Source organism: Colletotrichum navitas, assembly GCF_030913465.1.
Source record: "Colletotrichum navitas strain CBS 125086 chromosome Unknown LY79scaffold_12, whole genome shotgun sequence".
NCBI classification, from domain to species: domain Eukaryota; kingdom Fungi; phylum Ascomycota; class Sordariomycetes; order Glomerellales; family Glomerellaceae; genus Colletotrichum; species Colletotrichum navitas.
The window spans coordinates 455584-473728 of NW_026850558.1; the positions used below are offsets into that span (position 1 = coordinate 455584).

At 57.5% G+C, this 18145-nt stretch overlaps 8 protein-coding genes across 8 annotated transcripts; 4 read left to right on the forward strand and 4 right to left on the reverse strand.

Moving 5' to 3' along the window:
* Positions 1–874: 874 nt before the first annotated feature.
* LY79DRAFT_62990 (uncharacterized protein) lies at positions 875–2869 on the reverse strand. Its single transcript, XM_060562156.1, has 3 exons — positions 2340–2869; positions 1732–2049; positions 875–1536 (listed from the first exon to the last, which is right to left on the reverse strand). Exons 1-3 carry the CDS (start codon positions 2605–2607, stop codon positions 1025–1027), a joined length of 1098 nt encoding a protein of 365 aa, XP_060417269.1. The 5' UTR covers positions 2608–2869; the 3' UTR covers positions 875–1024.
* A 1921-nt stretch (positions 2870–4790) lies between these two features.
* Positions 4791–5889, reverse strand: LY79DRAFT_509368 (acetyl esterase; the record flags this gene model as incomplete). The annotated part of the gene is made up of 2 exons (XM_060554049.1): positions 4791–4864; positions 4929–5889. The coding sequence occupies 2 exons, from the start codon at positions 5887–5889 to the stop codon at positions 4791–4793; spliced, it is 1035 nt and encodes a 344-aa protein (XP_060417270.1).
* A 1331-nt stretch (positions 5890–7220) lies between these two features.
* On the forward strand, positions 7221–8564 carry LY79DRAFT_577413 (histidinol-phosphate aminotransferase; the record flags this gene model as incomplete). Its single annotated transcript, XM_060559879.1, has 2 exons — positions 7221–7294; positions 7388–8564. 2 exons carry the CDS (start codon positions 7221–7223, stop codon positions 8562–8564), a joined length of 1251 nt encoding a protein of 416 aa, XP_060417271.1.
* A 1758-nt stretch (positions 8565–10322) lies between these two features.
* LY79DRAFT_667415 (family 76 glycosyl hydrolase) lies at positions 10323–11655 on the forward strand (the record flags this gene model as incomplete). The annotated part of the gene is made up of 3 exons (XM_060563369.1): positions 10323–10416; positions 10472–10551; positions 10630–11655. 3 exons carry the CDS (start codon positions 10323–10325, stop codon positions 11653–11655), a joined length of 1200 nt encoding a protein of 399 aa, XP_060417272.1.
* Positions 11656–12890: 1235 nt separating this feature from the next.
* LY79DRAFT_509697 (uncharacterized protein) lies at positions 12891–13731 on the reverse strand (the record flags this gene model as incomplete). The annotated part of the gene is made up of 3 exons (XM_060554082.1): positions 12891–13275; positions 13359–13495; positions 13573–13731. The coding sequence occupies 3 exons, from the start codon at positions 13729–13731 to the stop codon at positions 12891–12893; spliced, it is 681 nt and encodes a 226-aa protein (XP_060417273.1).
* LY79DRAFT_63046 (uncharacterized protein) lies at positions 13697–14978 on the reverse strand. Its single transcript, XM_060562163.1, has one exon. It carries the CDS (start codon positions 14698–14700, stop codon positions 13822–13824), a length of 879 nt encoding a protein of 292 aa, XP_060417274.1. The 5' UTR covers positions 14701–14978; the 3' UTR covers positions 13697–13821.
* A 441-nt stretch (positions 14979–15419) lies between these two features.
* Positions 15420–16578, forward strand: LY79DRAFT_544641 (uncharacterized protein). The gene has a single exon (XM_060557128.1). The coding sequence runs from the start codon at positions 15571–15573 to the stop codon at positions 16132–16134; it is 564 nt and encodes a 187-aa protein (XP_060417275.1). The 5' UTR covers positions 15420–15570; the 3' UTR covers positions 16135–16578.
* On the forward strand, positions 16579–17473 carry LY79DRAFT_544643 (uncharacterized protein). The gene is made up of 2 exons (XM_060557129.1): positions 16579–16915; positions 17017–17473. Exons 1-2 carry the CDS (start codon positions 16644–16646, stop codon positions 17366–17368), a joined length of 624 nt encoding a protein of 207 aa, XP_060417276.1. The 5' UTR covers positions 16579–16643; the 3' UTR covers positions 17369–17473.
* Positions 17474–18145: the final 672 nt, after the last annotated feature.

An 18145-nucleotide genomic window follows, 5' to 3' on the forward strand; every position in this document is an offset into this window, starting at 1 on the left:
TCCAATGGGATGGCGAGGTTGATCTCGCTGTCTGCGATGTGCGCAAGGCGCATGGCTCCTACCTTACTCCGAGGCCGTTATATACCTCGCTTCCATCTTGCTATCGGCGTCTTCTGACCCGAGCTAATGACAAGTTCCCTGGGGACGCAGAGCGCACCATATTCGGCCGATGCTCGGGGGCTGGTCTTTTCCAATCTTGCATTCGCCTTGATCATCTTACAGGCATCTCGCCTCTCGCAGGTATATAACACAATATGCCGCAACTCCGTTGGCTCCAACCAGACAAGTCTATACAAAACTTGGAGGGCTGATGCACTCCCCTTTCCTCCTCCTCCTGCCCCAATCAGTGTCGTCCCGGCCGTGGCTCGCACAAACCTGTGCGCTGAGGCAGGTCAATACCAAGAACGTAGCCTAGTGGCAATAATGGTTCGCCGCCTGCACCAAGCCCCAAACCTGATCCTTTTTCTTTAGTCATCCCTACATCACCTGAGCGCCGGGGTCGTCCACCTCCATGATCCATTCGAGTACTCTTCTTGTTCTGTCCTTCTTCTATGAAGGAATCATTCCGTGAGGTTGATGTTGCCCCGGCATGTTCTGCATCTGCATGGGTCTCTGGGCCTGGGCCATGGAGGGGCTAGCGTGATGGCTCGGCGGCCGTTGGCCTTGCCCCATCCCCTGTGGTCGAGCCGGGGTCTGGAATGCCGGCTCCTTCTTCGGATCGGCATTTGGGAACAGCGTTTGAAGCTTCGTGTATAACTCGGTAAGATATTTGGATCGCTCCTCGCGGTCTGTTGTCGGGTCTGGGTTGTTCTCGGGAATGTCGCCAGGAGGTGTCGAATTCCGTATTTTTAGTGTCATGTTCAATGGCGGGGAGGAAAGGTAGGCGGGGGACGGCGGGACTTGGACGTTGCCCTTCCTGTCAGCCAGAGCGGCCAAGTAGGCGAGATTCGCTTGAAGTCGTCGCATACAGCTAGGGGGAACGTCTGTTAGTTCTGCTACGCCACGAGAGGCCTCCGCTGCTGACTCACTGGTTGTAATCCTGCTGCGCCGCTGACTCTTCTTGGGTAGGTTTCCTTGCTTGCTCTGCTTCGCCTGAGGTGTTCGCTTCTTTCTTCAGCTCGCTCAGAGTATGTTGCAGCTGCATCGACTCGAACAGCAGTTCCTGGTTGATTTCCAGCAGCAAGGAGAACCGCTCCTGCTCCCGCGACTCGCTGCCGGGGCTGAGAGGAGTGGACAACGACGACCCGCCATTCAAACTCGCGCTCTGGTGATGCTGGGGAAATGTAGGTGTCTGAGGAGTTGTTACGGACGCTGAATGCTGTTGTGCAGCGGTCGTGGGGGTTTGGCTGAGAGACTGAGGCTGCGGCGCCGGGAATTGCGACTGCTGTTGCGCATGTTGTTGAGCTTGTTGCTGTTGATGCTGCTGCTGCGCTTGTTGGTGCTGCTGGTGCTGGTGCTGGTGCTGCTGGTGCTGCTGGTGCTGGTGCTGCTGATGTTGCTGCTGCTGGGTGGGTTGTTGCTGCTGCTGCTGCTGCTGTTGAGATAGTTGTTGAGCCTGAGGTTGTTGCGGCTGCTGTTGAGGCTGCGGGTGAGGTTGTGGCTGGTGATGCTGCGGTTGATGCTGTTGCGGCGGCGGCGGCTGTTGCTGCTGCTGCTGCTGCTGAGGGTTTTGCTGCTGAGAATGTTGATGTTGATGTTGTTGTTGCTGCTGCTGCTGCTGCTGCTGCTGATGTTGCATAGCGTTATTCGGGGAACCGTGTCCTCCCTGTGCCGCGCTCATCGGCCTTGAAGGAGTCGAGCCTAACGGCATGCCACCTTGGTTGGGTTGTCCCTGTGCTTGCTGATGTTGTTGTTGTTGCTGCTGCTGCTGCGCCTGCTGGGCTTGCATGCGCTGCTGCTGCTGCTGCATCATGATCTGCTGCTGTTGCTGAGGCGTCATACTTGCGTTCATCGGGAAGCCTTGCATCCCGCCAAAGTTGGGATGTTGACTGCCCGGCGCGGGCATGTTGCCGCCGTACGGATTGCCCTGGTAGGGGTTTTGGAAGGCCACTGGTGAAGACATTGAGGTCAGCGAACGCGTATTTCCGTTGCTGAGGTTTGGATGATTCTGCAGCGTCATATCCGACGCGTAGTGGTGATGGTAGGAGTGAGGCGATAAATCTAGGACAGCCTCGTTTCCATCGCTTCATGCCCTTTGTTTCGGTCACCGCGGGGAGACACATACTGCCCTGCCGCCATGGCAGCATCAGAGGGCGCAGCGCAGATACGAGACTCTACCGAACGTCTTTTGGGGGGAGGGGAGCACAGGGAGAAATAGGGCGGAGGAGGGAAGAGCTTACTTTGGCCATTGGCAGCCATGTGCGGCATGCCGGCGTTCTGCATCATGCCTGCAGGACCAGCGCCCGACATCATGGCGGGATTGGGTCCACCGACAAAGCCGGACTGGCCACCGGGCATACCAGCGAATTGATTAGGGTTGTACATCATTTGTTGCCCGGCTTGATTTGAGACTGAGCCTGGCTGCATGTGAGGGTTCTGATTTGAGGGTGGGGCGCCGGTGTTGAAGTTCGGAGGGACATTGGAGAAGCCGTAGCCGGGAGTGTACATGGCTGGGACGGGAGGGGGAAGATACGATGGGCGCGGAGCTGCTATTATTATTATGCTTTGGAGGGGGGGACCAGACGCGACGGGTCTAAGGAACAGGTCGGGGGTGAGACCTAGTCGTGCGAAGAGTAGCAATAGACTCTGGCTTTCAGACTCGGTCAGAGTCAGACACGGGCTGGCTGGCTAGCTACGCTGGGCTGAGGGTGGGAGAGGCGCGGTGGTCGCAGCGGGCAACGTTTCGACAAGTCGAGGAGAACAAGGAAGAGAGCGGCGGGCGGCGGGCGACGGGAGGAGTGTGTGTGGAGTGAGTCGAGGTGGTCCTGAGCCTGTCGGACCGCAGGTTGGCTACGCTGGCGGGATGACTGGCTGGTTTGGTGGTGCCTGACGTGCGTGATGGGCGGTGGGGAGCAGGGGGTGCCACCATCAACTGGCTGGGCTGTCTCTCGAATAGACGAAGACTGACAGCCAAAGTCTTGGCCCAAGGAGGTGAGGTAAGGAAGGGAGCGATTCGACGTGAGGACCGAAAGATGTATTCCGTGTCAAGGTACAAGCATGCATTCGGCACGAATCCGGTTGTGCCTCGTCTGCTCTCAGAAATGCCTGGCTGGATGATACGACAGGAGCCTGGGATAGGGCTGGCCCGTTTGCCTGGGTCTCGTCCGTACTCGTCGACTGTATGCCCCGTCCGTGACGAGGAAGACGGCAGCAGACGGCACGGGGGTGTGAGATGGTTAAACCGACAGAGCAAAGGGCTGGGAGATGGGTAAGGTAAGGAAGGACAGAGGAAGGGGGTGCCGATGGACGAGAATGGCGGGTGGTGGGATGGGGCGTCAGAGTAGGGATTGCCGGCTAGAGATGAGGCGGAAGGGGTCGTGAGTTGAGATCCAGCAAAGTGCCACGGGCGCGGGCCAGTGAGACAAGCCTAAATCAAAGGCAGCTGGTGTCAGACTCTGGCCGGGCTGAGGCTTGATTCAGGGCCGACGCCGAGCTTGATAAGGCAGGGCAGGTCAGGTCAGGTCCCACGAGGGTACCTCGACGAGAAAAAGAGGCAGGGAGGAACGGAGTAGGAAGGCAGGTGGTACGGTACCAGATGGATGGTACGGAGCGGAGCGGAGCGAACCGACAGGAAACCACAAGGAACAGGCAGACGACAACAGTCTGCGTGTCCGTGAATGGGAGAGAGGGCCTCAGATGCGGCCGTGTGTGTGTGAGTGAGTGACGGTGCGCGTGGAGCAGCAAGCGGAGAGGGAGAAGCGCGGCGCGGTGTGTCGGTGTGCAGTGGGTGCGAGGTGAGGGGAAGTCAGATGAGGTGAGGCAGGAACGACAGAGAGTGGTCGAGGCGCGTGCAATGTCGGGTGCGCCAGTCTAAATCTGCGTTCAGAAATTAATTGTGTGAGCGAGCTGCGTGTGTGTGAGGGAGATCGGGGTGCCGGTGTGTGCGTCGTGTTGTGTGTATGTGTGTGTGTGTGTGTGTGTGTGTGTGTGTGTGTGAGTGTGTGAGTGTGTGAGTGAGTGACTGAGTGAGTGTGCGGTGTGTGGTGTGTGGTGAGTCGACCAGGCTTCGGGAGGCAGGAGGGAAAGGCAGAAACAGAATTTTCTGCATTGCTTTTCCCGGGGGGCGTGGACGCCGGCGTGGGCGTCTGGGTCTGGGGGGGGGGGGGGGGGGGGCCACGGAGTCTGACCAGGGCAGGATCCAAGGGAAGAGAGGGGAACTACGTACCTCGGTGAAGGACTGCTGTAATAAGCGAGAGCTGCGAGAGCCGAGGCGTCGTTTCTAACTGGCTGGCAACCCATGCATGAACCCTCTGCCAGATCCCCAACAGACCTGACAGGGGCTTGCCTGCAAGCCACCCGGGATCACGTCCCCTCCTGTTCCCCTCCATGTCCTCGAGCTCTCTGTTCTTGACAAGAGTTGTCTACTCAGCAGGGAGCCCTAGTAGCAAACCTCCGATCAAGACTCCATCACATATGAGTGGCCAAACGTCGGCCAGGAATCCCTAAGCTCAAGTGGACTCATCGTGCTCTCATTGTGCTACACTACACTGCACCTACCTTAATACACGCTGAAGCGCTCTATGCCTATGCCTATGCCTATGCCTCGACTATGTCTAATCAGATTGTTCCATCCACTTCGTATGGCATTCCCAAAGTCCAGTCGGCAGCAGACCTCTGGATGCCGCGCCCCATCACGACGTATACGTCTTTCCATAAGTCGAGTTGCCGTAGACGACGTCGACAAAGTGCTGTGCCACAATCTCTGCTATACAAGGACACCCCGTTAGGACGACGGTCTCGAGATGAAATCGGGGTTTTCGTGAACTTACATGTACGCTCGGAAGGATGCAGCTCGTCGTACCAGAGGAAGCTCGCCTTGGGCGCTGACGAGTCCACGCACGCCGCCGTCATCGGGTCGCACACCCGGTAGGGCGCCTTCACGTTCGGCGGCGAGGACAAATATTTTGACGGCTCGGCGTGGACGTCCCGCAGTAAGCTGTGGACGTCGAAGATGGAGAAGATGGCGCCGGGCCAGCGCTTTTTGACCAGCAAGTGGAAGGGCACGCCGTAGTCAAATGCCGTGTTGATGCTGGTGCTGTACTCGAGCATCTTGTATTGGGTCTCGGTCGTGTTATAGCTCGTCTTGTTGGGCCAGAACACGCTGTCCCCGAAGCCGCCAAGCTCCGTGGCGGCGTAGAGCGGCGATTGCTCCAGCGGCGCCACATTGAGGAGGACGAAGTGCCGCCCGCCCGTCGCGTGGATCTTGTCAAATACTTCCCACACGCAGTCCACGTAGGACGAGATGGTCGTCCCCGGCGCGTTGGAGTCGGTGAGGAAGCCCAGGTAACCCAGGTCGTTGGTGCCGATCCAGAGCGCGTAGATCGTGTTGTCGGCCTCCCTGTTCGGATAGAGCGCGTCAAAGGTCGTGTCGACCTTGTAACCCGGGATCTCATAGTCCAGGACCGATGGGAACGGCTGGCGGATGGAGGCGAAGTTTCGGGAGACGATGTTGTTGGAGCACGTGGCGCCCGAGACGGCATAGTTGTAGTACTTTGCGCCGGTTGAGTTGGCGACAAACCGGCCCCAGGCATATCCACCGGACGCCGTGGAGTTGCTCGGCGGGAGAAGGACCCCCGCGGGCGGGGCGGAACCGTTGTTGTTGGTGAAGTAGTTGAGCCGACCTTCGTCGGTATAGCTGTCGCCGAACGTCACCAGGTTCTCGAACTTGTTGAGAATGCATCCGGAGGCCGCTGCCACCGAGGCCAAAGCTGCGTTAGGCAGGAACAGCATTGTCGGGGTAGAGGACGCAGCGAGATATCCGTCACCGAGTGGGCTGTCTGAAGGCTTCAAGTAGAAAAAATATGGATGGGAGAGGACGGTTACTATATCAACGAACTACCCTGGCAGCAGGGGCCGTCTTCGAAAAGCCAACCCATCCCGTCGATGGCTCTTCCCTTCTAATCCGGAGCAAGGGAACTGCGGGCCTGGTGTAGCCACCCATGGAATGGGTTCCGGCGTGATTAGAGCCACTCATGTCCGCCTGTGCTTGTGAGGTGGTGGTGACGAATTGCAGCATGCAGGCGGCGGGCGAGAAAGCTCATAGGTAGTCTAGCTTCCCGAGATCCATCGATCGGGGTACGATGGTGGTTGATGCGGGGTAACTTGATAATAGTTCCGCTCCTTTGGGCGGCAGATGCGTAGCCTCCCAACTTATTGCTACTGCCAGCGCATTAGTATCTCATGATGTGCTCGCAATCAGGCTAAATACAGTTTTTGAGTCGGTTTATCTGCCCCCCCCCTCCCAGGTGACTCCAGGCCGGACGGGTAGATTGGCACTTATTCGCTAGAGCAACCTCTGGGGCTCTACTAGGCGAGCAGTCCGGCCATGGCTAATAACTAACAAGCGACAACGTGATGTCGTCGACCGGTCGGCCTGCCTCCATCTCTTGAAACCGAATTGCCTGGCGGGGGGTGTGGCGGGGGTGTGGCGGACTGTGTGGCTGTGACACGTCAGCTAAAGCCCGTCGCTAGCAACGTGCAACGTGACGAAAGAGACGGCTGTTGGGTGCTTGGGTTTCCTCGCAACCAAGTCGGCGCTGTTTCTGTACATATTGTGAGATATCGACTTGGACAACAAACAACCCACGATGATGTATTTGCAAGTATGTGGTAAAGTCGGCGTCGGCATGCTACGGCTTCATCGATCCGGACGGTGCAACAAGGGCAGCGAGCCGATGCCGAGCGCGACGGCGTCCGGAGCTGCCACTTCCAAGCCGACTTCCAAACAGGGTCACACTCAAGATTGACACACCAGCGCGTGCGATGGCTATCCGATATGCGCCCCTCCCGGTGAGAATCCCGGGCATTGACTTTTCGATGTGGGGAGCTGGTCGGCGTCAACACAAGGCCATTGGCCAATGGTCGGGCCACATGGCTCCGGGGTCGGCGGATGCAAATGCAGAATTGGCGGAGATGCATTTTGCAGGGCCATAGTTGACTCAAACCGACGTGCGCGATTGTGCTCGAGTGAGTGAGATATCGATATAAGGAGGCTGACTGTCCGACTCACGATCCTGCCGATCTCTCAACTTCATTTCATAAGCGAACAAACTCAGCCGAAAATGCCGCCCTTCAACCTTGAAACATGTGCGCGTCCGAATATTCTAGCCCTTGAGCCTTACCGTTGCGCCAGAGAGTAAGTCGCACACTCACACTCACACTCACACTCACACACGAGAATTGGCACAATCTCACTTGCATGAGTGGGATGCTAACAACCCCTGTAAAGCGACTACAAAGATGACGGTACCAACATTCTCCTCGACGCAAACGAGAACGCCTACGGCCCCTCCTTGCAGTCCAACTTCGAGGCTGGCAACCTGGGCATCGACTTCCTCGGCCTGAACCGGTACCCCGACCCGCATCAGCCGGAGCTCAAGCAGCTGCTCTGCGACCTGCGCAACACCCACACCCACACGGCCAGGGACCTGAAGCCCGAGAATCTCTTCGTCGGCGTCGGCAGCGACGAGGCCATAGACGCCCTGCTGCGGTGCTTCTGCGCCCCCGGCAAGGACCGCATCCTGACCTGCCCGCCGACCTACGGCATGTACTCGGTCTCTGCGCAGATCAACGATGTGAGCATCGTCAAGGTCCCGCTGAAGCCCGCGCCAGGGTTCGGCATGGACACCGACGCCATCCTCGACACGCTGACCCGGGAGGGCGACACCATCAAGCTCGTCTATCTCTGCACGCCGGGCAACCCCACCGGCTCGGTGCTGGCCAAGGAGGACGTCCGGAGGGTCCTGGAGCACCCGACGTGGAACGGCGTCGTCGTGCTCGACGAGGCCTACGTCGACTTCGCGCCCGAGGACAGCTCGCTGGCCGAGTGGGTGCTCGAGTGGCCCAACCTGGTCGTTATGCAGACCCTCTCCAAGGCCTTTGGCATGGCCGGCATCCGCCTCGGTGCCGCCTTCACCTCGCCGCCCATCGCCCGCCTCCTGAACGCCATGAAGGCGCCGTACAACATCTCCACGCCCACGAGCGCGCTCGCGCAGTACGCCGTGTCCGACAGGGGGCTGGCCGTCATGCGCGCCAACCGGGCCAGGATCCTGGCGCAGCGGGACCGCATCATCGCCGAGCTGCCCAAGGTCCCCGGCGTCGGCAGGCTGCGGGGCGGCACGGAGAGCAACTTCCTGCTTTACGAGATGCTGGACGCGGCGGGGAACCCGGACAACGCCACGGCGCTGGCCGTGTACGAGCGGCTGGCGGAGGACAAGGGCGTCGTCGTCCGGTTTCGCGGCAAGGAGCACGGCTGCCTGGGGTGCCTGAGGATCACGATCGGCACCGAGGACGAGGTTACGCGGTTCCTGGCGTCGATCGAGAAGGTCTTGGCCGAGGTCCGCGGCGCCGGACGGCAGCCGGACGAGGAGAAGAAGGAGGCGGCGGCGAGCGGTGTGGTCGCTTAGACCATGTGGGATGACTTATGCATAGACAAAAGAACAAATAGAAGACGCGGCAAAGACATGTACTCATGATCTGTCCAATAGTCCCTTGGCTCGTTTGAAGAGGAACCAAGCTCACACTTGGGCCATTCTTGCACGTGCCGATGCGTCTTTTTGGTATAGCAGAAGATGTATATTCCACTTGGCTGGTGAGAGGCACTCAGCAGTGAAGTGATGGTCTGAGGGGGCTTGCGACCCTTCTCAAGATGGTACAGGGTGTCAGTTGCGCAGTCGCATCGAAACATGATGCCTTCGGCATTGTTGCAGTCATCTACGGAGCCATCATCATCACACATGCCCTGCCGTCGAGCTGTCGCTTAACCTCCAACTCTTTCTTCATCAATAGAGTGGTATGAGAGGACAACGCTAAGCGCCCTCGGGTTCCAGACTGTCGTCCTTCGTCCAACATCATTGAGGGGGGCCCGGCACTCGGCACAGCCCTCCCTCCTTCGGTCTTCTACTTTGCTGTATGACCATACGGGATGCCAGACGCTTATTTCACAAAGACAAGACCAGCGAGGCAATGAAGGCGAGGTTAGTTTACAAAACCCCACTGGGGGGGGGGGGGGGGGGGGGGGGTTACCGAATAGGAATAGGGTTAAATTTGGTGGCGTGGCTGTTTCATGTGTCGAGTCCGAAGTGGCGGCAACCCGAGCTAGCGGTTCTCGAGTAGATCATCTCGCCTCCGCAGGAGGAACAGAGCGCCCAATCAGTGGCTTTTCTTTAACACATAGCGACTGGATGTGCTGGTTAACCGGCATTGGGGAGTTGCTGGGAACACAATTGGTCATCTAACGGTCAATCGCCATCCAACCATCTCGTCTCATGTCCCGGGAGCTGGGATGAACAGGCCGCATCCGCCCAGGCACCTCTCTCGCTTGCTTTGCTGGGTCCTGTTCTGCAGGCTCTAACTGAGTTCTGCCCTGCAGTCCTATGCTCCGGCGGCTTGCAGGTTACTGCAGCAGCGCGCGCGTGTGTGTGTCCCTGACTAACGCAGCCGCCGCCGCCCCCTCCTTTTTCCCCTCAAAGGCAACATGGGGGAGGGGGGGATCAGAACCATTCGAATACAGCCAACTTCCCTGACCGATATTACTGTCCCGGGATGAAGAGGGGCCAGACGAAGCCAAATGAGGGCCCACCCGAGAAGCTTGTAGGCTTGTCAGAGTCTAAAAGAGAAGCGCGATGAGGGCTGAGTCGACGGCGATCCCGTCCATCCGTTGGCTCGCGCCATCTTCCCTCCTTTCCAGTGCACCGATATCCTTGCGTAATGCACCATGTATACAACACCTTAGTGAAGGAGGCCCCGAGTGAAAGCGCGGCCTCACACGCCCCTCCCCCCCGACCCCAAGGGCTGCGACGCCCTTGTCATTTCTACGGACGCCTCATGTGCTTCCCCGGGGTCCCGTCTACTATGTGCCGGACAAACTTTTGCCATCATATCATCATGGAGGTTGCTGCTTCTGCTGCCTCTCTACATTCTCTTCCCACCACCTCCTCTCGTGAACCGGTGTTTTGCTGCCACGGCCCCTTCACTTTCGTTCCCTCACCGAGCTTCCTCGCCCATCGTCCTTCATTGACCTGCCGTTTGTGAATTCGGAAACTGCCATTTTCAGGGTACACTCGAGCAAACACACACTCCTTTCGACGTTCGTCTGTAAACAGCTTCGCCCCAACCCGATCAGAGCCAGTACAGTATAGTCCATCGCCAAGCAGCTTTTCATCATGGTCTTCGTCAGACCTGCTCTCATCGCTTCCGTGGCCGCCGCTACGGTGTCCGCCTTCACGGCGCCCAACACGCTTGATGTCACCAAGCCAGGTCAGTATGGAAAGAGTTTGGGAGTTCTCATGAGTATTGGCCTGATTGTTTTTAGATTCCGTCAAGGCAGTTGCTCGCAGTCTTGCCTTTGGCGCCATGTCATACTACAACGGCAATGTCTCCAGTGACCCAAAGGTGCGTCGAAAAGAGTCCAGCAAAGGACGACTGGGATCCTTGCATAGTCGTACAACCGAGAAACTAACCCATGCCCAGATGGTCGGTGACTTGCCAGATCCGTACTACTGGTGGCAAGCCGGCGCCCTCTGGGGTATCATGGTGGATTACTTCCACTACACCGGCGACGCGACTTACAACGACGTGCTCACGCAGGCTTTGACGGCCACCGTCAACACCGGCCCGAACTTTGACTTCATGCCGCCGGAGCACGCCTTCGAGGAGGGCAACGACGACCTCGGCTTCTGGGGCTTCGCCGTCATGGCCGCTGCCGAGGGGAACCTTACCCAGCCCAACCCCAGCGTGCCCTCCTGGCTCACGATGGGGCGCAATATCTTCAACTCGCTCGCCACGCGTTGGAACACGACGCATTGCGGCGGCGGTCTGCTGTGGCAGATCTACGAGACCAACCCCAACGGCCTCAATTACAAGAACTCGGTCAGCAACGGCGGCTTCTTCCAGCTCGGCGCGAGGCTGGCCGCCGCCACGGGCGACGCCGCGTACGTTGCCTGGGCTAATCAAATCTGGGACTGGTCCGTCAACGTCGGCTTCATCGACCAGAACCTCAAGGTTTACGACGGTGCCGATTCCCGCGACAACTGCACCAAGACGAACTACGTGTCCTTCACCTACTCCACCGGCATCTATATCTACGGCGCCGCCGTCATGGCCAACCACACCGGGGATGCGGTCTGGAAGCAACGCGCGACAAAGATGTTGGAGACGGCGCGCTCGAGCTTCTTCTCCCCCGCCGCGAACAGCACAAACATCATGTACGAGCCCGCCTGCGAGACGGTCGACAGGTGCAACACGGACATGAAGTCATTCAAGGGCTACTTGTCCCGTTTCCTCTGGAAGTCGGCCATCGTCATGCCCGAGCTCCTCCCAGCCGTTAAGGAGATCCTAGTCCCGTCCGCCATCGCTGCGGCCAACGTGTGCGAGGCCACGGAGACGAATGTGACGTGCGGCCAGAAGTGGTACGTGGGCGGCAACGATGGCAGCCTGGGCCTCGGCCAGACCATGAGCGCCCTCGAAATCGTCCAGGGCCTGGTCGTCAGCCAGTAGTAGTAGGTGTTGGCTTTTGCTCGTCCCTCCAAGACCCCACGCCAGCCGAGCTGTCTGTCGTTCGTCGCCCCGTCCCCCTCCTTTCCGCGTCTCATTTGTTATGTTTGGGAGCAGCCTGGGAGGCTTTGCCGTCCACCAGCTGGGGAGGGGGGCGCAGCACAACCTTTCATCTGATTGTCGCACATGAAGTGTTGTTGCGGAAACGGAACGACACTAACAACAAGGTTAGTCTCACGGCCAACAAGACGTCGGTGCCTGTGGGCAACTCGACGCCTAACTCGACGGCCTCGAACCCACAGGATAACGGCGCTATCCACGTAAGGTGGATGGGGACGAGCACCTCTGGTGCCCTCCTGCTTTTCTGGATATTTAGGCTATTCTAACTGAGGACGGAGGCGTCGAGACGGAATACACAAGGGGCGTGATGTTTCCATATTCCCAAGTATCAGACTAGGAGGAAAGGAGGAAGAGAAGACGAATAAAGAAAAAGTTTCACATCATGTACATGACCAGCGACCTCGTCGATACGTCGAGCCTTTCCTTGCACGGTCGAGAATTGGAGCAACCATTGGTTCCACGATGGACGACGGACCTCATTTCAGGGTCGCCTACATCGTGGCACACGTTACGGCCAATCGGCGGTCGCTTGTGTCTACTCTTACCCCTCGCTCCTCGGCCGAGATAAGTCACGGGAAAAAGAGAGAGAGAGAAAAAAAAAAAAAGGGGGGGGGGGGGGGGGGGGGGATGTCTCATCAGTGTTGTGCAACATTGGACGGGGAGAAGGCGGTTGCCCTTTCCTCTCTGCCCTGTTGATGTGTATTAAAATTCAACCGTTAAAAACTCTTGATCGTAACCTTGTACAACGCCGATATGGGGTATAACTCCAAAAATGGGGGAGCACATCGTGAGAAACAACAAAACCCTGGATGGCGAAACCTACCCGACAGAGAAGGTGCTGGGTGGGTGAAAACAAAAAGACGGCGGGCCTCACCGATAATCCGCCATATGTACCGCCCTGAAGATGAGGACAAAACTCCAGTAATGTGTGATCTTGCAACCGCCGATAGCCAGTCCGGGATTCCCTATGCTTTTTCTGTTTTTGCTTCGTATGCTGCCCTTTCCTTTCCCCATCAAAAGATGATTCGCGTTTTCTTTTCCTTTTTTCACTCGTCGAATGTTTCGGCAAGTCAAGGTTGTCAGGACGTGCCTTGGTTAAGCGAATTGGTATATGTCGCTCACGTGAAGGATCCCGCCCCTTGTGCCATTAGAGTGACGGCAACCATGCTACATAACGACGCGGTAAGAGCCCAGCCTAGGTGAAGACGCGAGGCGGCGCTGGGGTTGGTCTCGGCGGGCATTGCGGAGGAGATGGTACCCGTGTAAAGGAAGTCATCGTAGTCGGGATCGCCGGGCGACTTGGTGGGCGCCGGAGTTGCCGCAGCATCCTCCTGAGCCAGTGTTAGGACGCCCCATTGCACCTCGGAGCCGGTCATGGTTGAGGTCCACGATACTTCGGTTGGGCCTGTGTATTTGCCGTTGATATATCCGCTTTTCAAGCTAGAGTATCCAGAGCATGTCGCAGCTGTCGTCCCGCTCAGTGTGCATCCAAGGTCGGCGATACTGTTTCCAGTCGCATCATGGTTAGTTATGGGTACATCTCGGAGGTAGACAGCGTTGAGGATTATTCGAGTGAGTGCACCTACAGTGTGGATGTTTTAGTGCCGTGGAACTGAAGCGTGTTCTCGCCCTCGGCAAAGACGAAAGGAAACTCGACGGCGAGATCGCAATCGGGCGGTGTTTGTGGTGCGCAGAAGATGGTGTACGTCGTTTCTTTGGCATTCTGTAGCAGGATCACTGTCAGATCACGACAAGGACACAGGGGGAGGAGGACTTGGGGCACTCCAAAGGTCGCCGTACACTTGAAATTACGCTGCCTCGCAGCTGCGACCAGCTATCAGCATCGTAGTGCGGTAGGTAGATCGGGACAGTGGTGGTGGTGGTATCATCGGCGCGGACGGCGTTGGAAGAGAAGAGGCAAAGCGACAACAGAGCGAGAAACGGCTGCGGATAATGCATGGTGACAGCACGGGGATGATGCCGAGCGTAGGCTGGCGGAGGATCGAGAAATGGCCAAAGGTACAACAATGGTTTAACGTCAAGTGCTGGTTACCAAGGGTAGTAGTTCATCGGGTGAGGCGACCAGCTCCGTAAGTGGACAAGGCGAGGCAATCCGTCGACCCGGCCTGACGGTACAGAAGCTGGAGCTGGACAGAAATGGCAAAAGTTCGTCGATATTAGGATTAATGTGGAAGAATGGGTTGGAGGAAAAGGCATTCGGTCGTTTCCCGCGGCAGAGAGTGGATCGGCGTGTCTGGTAGGTAGTATTGGTGGTGGTGAGAGACCCTTGTTACCACATGGGAAAGATGTAACGAGCCTTTCCACAGGCGGGTGCAACGATGGCGAAACAGCAAGCAAGCAGGCAAGCTGCTGTAGGGTGACGGAGTAGTGTACGGGGGCAGAGCTGTCAGTAACGGTCAGCCAGGCGAGAGTTGCGGCTCGTCGGTGGTGGTGGTGGTAGTGGTGTTGGTGCTGCTGCTGGGGTGTGGAGGGATGCCGTTTCCTTATAGAGGAGAATGAACATGGGGGCCAAGGAAGCTGAGGAAGAATTCCGGGGAGCGGGAAAGGATACCGATGACAAGAGAGACGAGAAGGATGGAGAGAAAGGGCGCGGGCTCTGGGGCTTTTGCCAATGCGCCGTTGTTGCCGGCCAAGGCTGGGCAGGAGAATAAGGTGAGCGGGTGTGCATTCTTTTCTGGCAAAATGGAGAGCCAAGACTTTGACTTTGGCAAAGGGCTCAGCATCAGCAGAGGAAGAGAGGGTCAGTCTCCACGCAGGGCAGGCGGGAAATTCCCCGGTATAGTCTACCTTACTTAGGTAGTGTAGTGGTGCACACTCGCCGACGTTGACCTTGGTCAAGGAAGTAAATCTTGGCAGCCACGCCTTTTGCGTTGCTGTGCGTTGCTGCCAAGCCACGAGGCGATTCATTGCGCACCCGTCTTTTTTTCTGGTCGCTTCCCCCACATCCCTCAGCTCTGAGCCAACCAGCCGATGATGGGAGAGGCAGGCGTCCACGCCTCATGCTCATCCCCTCTGCCTTTTCCCACCACCACAGCGGGCGGCGGACGATGATGGCGGGTACATGCTAGCCGAGAGAGTAGGTGTGTGCTGGACGAGCGGGTGGGCGGCGAGTGGGATACGAATTGGCCGATTAGGAGACATACAAGGGTGAGAGTGTGAGAGAGAGAGAGAGAGAGTATGGGAAGGGAAGAAAGCCAAGAAATGCCAAGCCCGAGAAATTCGAGGAGGAAGTACGGATACATGTGTGGTAAGCGGAATGGGCACGGTCGTTCGAAATGGGTGGAGTAATCGAGGGGCTATACGGATAGAGCCACATGAGTGGATAGAAACTGCCAGTAGGCAGGAACCGGCAAGGGTATGTCACTGCCAAACCGTCCAGGACCAAGTACGGGTAAGTACCCCCCCCCCCCCCCCCCCGCCGCCCTGCACCTGCGGGAAACTCTGCAACGTTCGGGAAACTCGACATCGGAGGATTGCCCGATTAACCCTACCTATCCGTACCACCCAGGCCCGTACGTTCGTTCGAATGACCGCGGCCCTTCCTTCCTAGAGTGGGAGCCGCAGACCATTCTTGAGGTTAATCTTGGTGCCCATCCTCTGCTTTTCCGCTCCTTGGTAGCTTCCGGCATTGATCCATCCATCCTCTGCGTCCCTTTCCCGCTCGCTGCACCAACGGAACCGAGGAAATCACTGCCAGCAAGAGCCAAGAAAAAGATGGCCACCACCACCCACCCAATCACCGTCTCTTAGCCTTCCGGCCATACTCGTGCCATCATCATGTCTTCCTCATGCTCATCCCGTCTTTACTTGTCAACCACCGATCTTGGCATCCCTCTGCTGCCGACGCACAATCCCGCTCTCGTCCCGTCTCTCACCGTCTCCAAGGGCCTTCGTGATCCATCTTCATCTGATTCCTTCCGCTCCGCCCGGAGCACCACACCACATGGCCAGGGTGTCTTTCAGTCTCACCGCAATCGCCTTGGCAAAGCTGGGCCTACTGCAAACAAAAGACCATTGCACCGCCGACATGCGACGACGAGAAACAACAAGCCCGTGTGTCCACGGCTCGGCATTTGCCATGACAAGACAACGGGGTTTACACCTTCGTTTGCCCAACAAGCCACCTCATTGGACGTCGTTGACACATTTGAATCATGTTGGCTTTCTCGTGCCCAGCAAACCCGACACCATTCCAAGAAGGCCAAGACCTCATGCCAAAAGCCACATGCAGCAATTTGCGAATGCCATGCTGAGCACCCAAGAAATCGAGATGGCCTTCGGAGATTGGCATATCCACATTCCCGCATTGTTGACGGTGGAATACGGGCCGTGCAACAGTGAACCAAACAAACTCCGTCTCCATACCGTTCTCGAATTCTTCCACACCAATCTACTTTTCCTGTTACCTCTCCCAGCTACGGATATACCGTAAACACACAACTTTTTTCTTCTTTTCTTGATCTAGTACTTGAATTCGAAGTGAAAGCCACTTACAGAGGAGAACCCTCCACACAGTATGCTGACACCCCTTTAGTCTTTGACAAGCAGGAAGAGCAAATTGGTCGACTGGCAGAGGCCGTGCGATATCCAATCGGAAAACCTACCGATTACATGTCTACTCCGGTCCAACGGTCCAAGGCAACAATGGGGAGGACATGAGCGCTTGACCGTAAGAGGCATGGACCCTTTGGGCCCGTATGCAAGATTGCGGCACAGCTGCGTTCGGACTTTTAAAGGGGGAAGCCTTTAAAGGGGTAAGCATATATCTAGTCGCGAACCTGCGTGGATGCCTGCGAGAGAGGTGCAAGGCATCTGCATCCTCAACATAGCTGAGCCGGGTTCCATTAGCCATGAGGGGCCTTGCAAAGCTCGTCTTGGCTTTCGTGGGTACTGCCGCGGCGCAGACGACGACGGTGATCGAGGTCGTGAATCCCTATTTTGGAAACAACCCTTATGACGCCTCCGTTGTGGATGCCAATCCCACCGCGACAACTTACGCCGTATACTGCCAGAAGAACAGCGACACCTACCAGTGCCGTGACGACCCCGCCGGCCTAATTCTCACCCTCGTGGGCGGCCCCTCGACCGTCGAGGTCCACGTCGAACGGCCCAAGAGCAAATAGTAGGGCTCGCCGCACGGGAAGGCTGCACCTCACATGCAGCACCACCCCTCAACTGCTCGAGGAACTTGAGCAGGGTAACCGGGCTGACCGCTTCTCGCAGCTCGGACGAATTCATCGGCACCATCTTGAGCGACCGGCTGGATTACCGGGTCGTCGCCACCCTGAGCGGGCGGGTCGTCGCCACGACCGATGCGGTCTTGTCGCCCTTGACAAACCCAGACCTACGCGTGCCCCTCACTGTCACCGCTGGTATCGAGAAACTGCAAGCCCAGGCCACGACGACGACGATGACGACCACGGAGCCCGGCGGCGCGCAGACCGGCCCGACTGCGACCAGCGTGGAAGCCTCCCCGACGTCCACCCCGAACACCGCGGCGTCGCGGGGCACTCGTAGCGGTGTTTTGGTCAGCTTTGCCGGCGCTGCCGCCGTAGCGGTAGTCGTGCTGTTCTAGGACGCAAGAGACGCATCTTTTCGAGTGAGGCGTCGGCTTCTGTGGGGAAGAAGAGGAGGGTAATCTAGAAAGGGGCAAGAATTGATAGAACGATTTGCTGCCCTTTGACACACGTTGACTGTTGTGTGTGGTTCTTTGTTGTCCCTACAGCGAAGTGATGTTTGCCACCACGTCTGAAGGACGCTTCTTTTCTACACATAGACAACTCAAACGCTCGGGTTTGTTCCTGAAGGGACATATTCAAAGGCGCTTGTTTGTCGGACAACCAGATAGTCGCTTGTTCTTATACCCGACAAAGGGTCGGAAGACTCATGGTGAATGGCAACGAAAAGAAGAAAAAGTAAGGGGAAAGGTAGATTTCCAGCACGGCGGCAACCCATCATCTACCGGCTCCCGTACTTGAAAACTCCAGCAAGTGGTTTCATAGTCTGTATAGTGGCATCAACAACCGACCCGCGACGCTGATCAACACTAAACTACAGTATTCGTCCCTCATCAGGGTCCCAAAAGGAAAAGAAGAAAAAGAAAGGAAGAAAGAAACACCGCCAAACCTTGTCGCTCCCCTTCCTGGCCAGTCCCGCCACCCAATCTCCGTTCCTGTATACAGGCCTCTCTCCTCTTACCCTCTTGCCAGAATCGACATGGAGCTAAGCGCACAGCTAGGCATCGCCCTCGGCTGCTTGGCCGGCGTGTTGCTCATATTTTGCACGGCGTGGATGACCTTCCGCTCCGTCATGTCACCGCGAGCCCAGAAGGCGTACTTCCGGCGCAACGGTG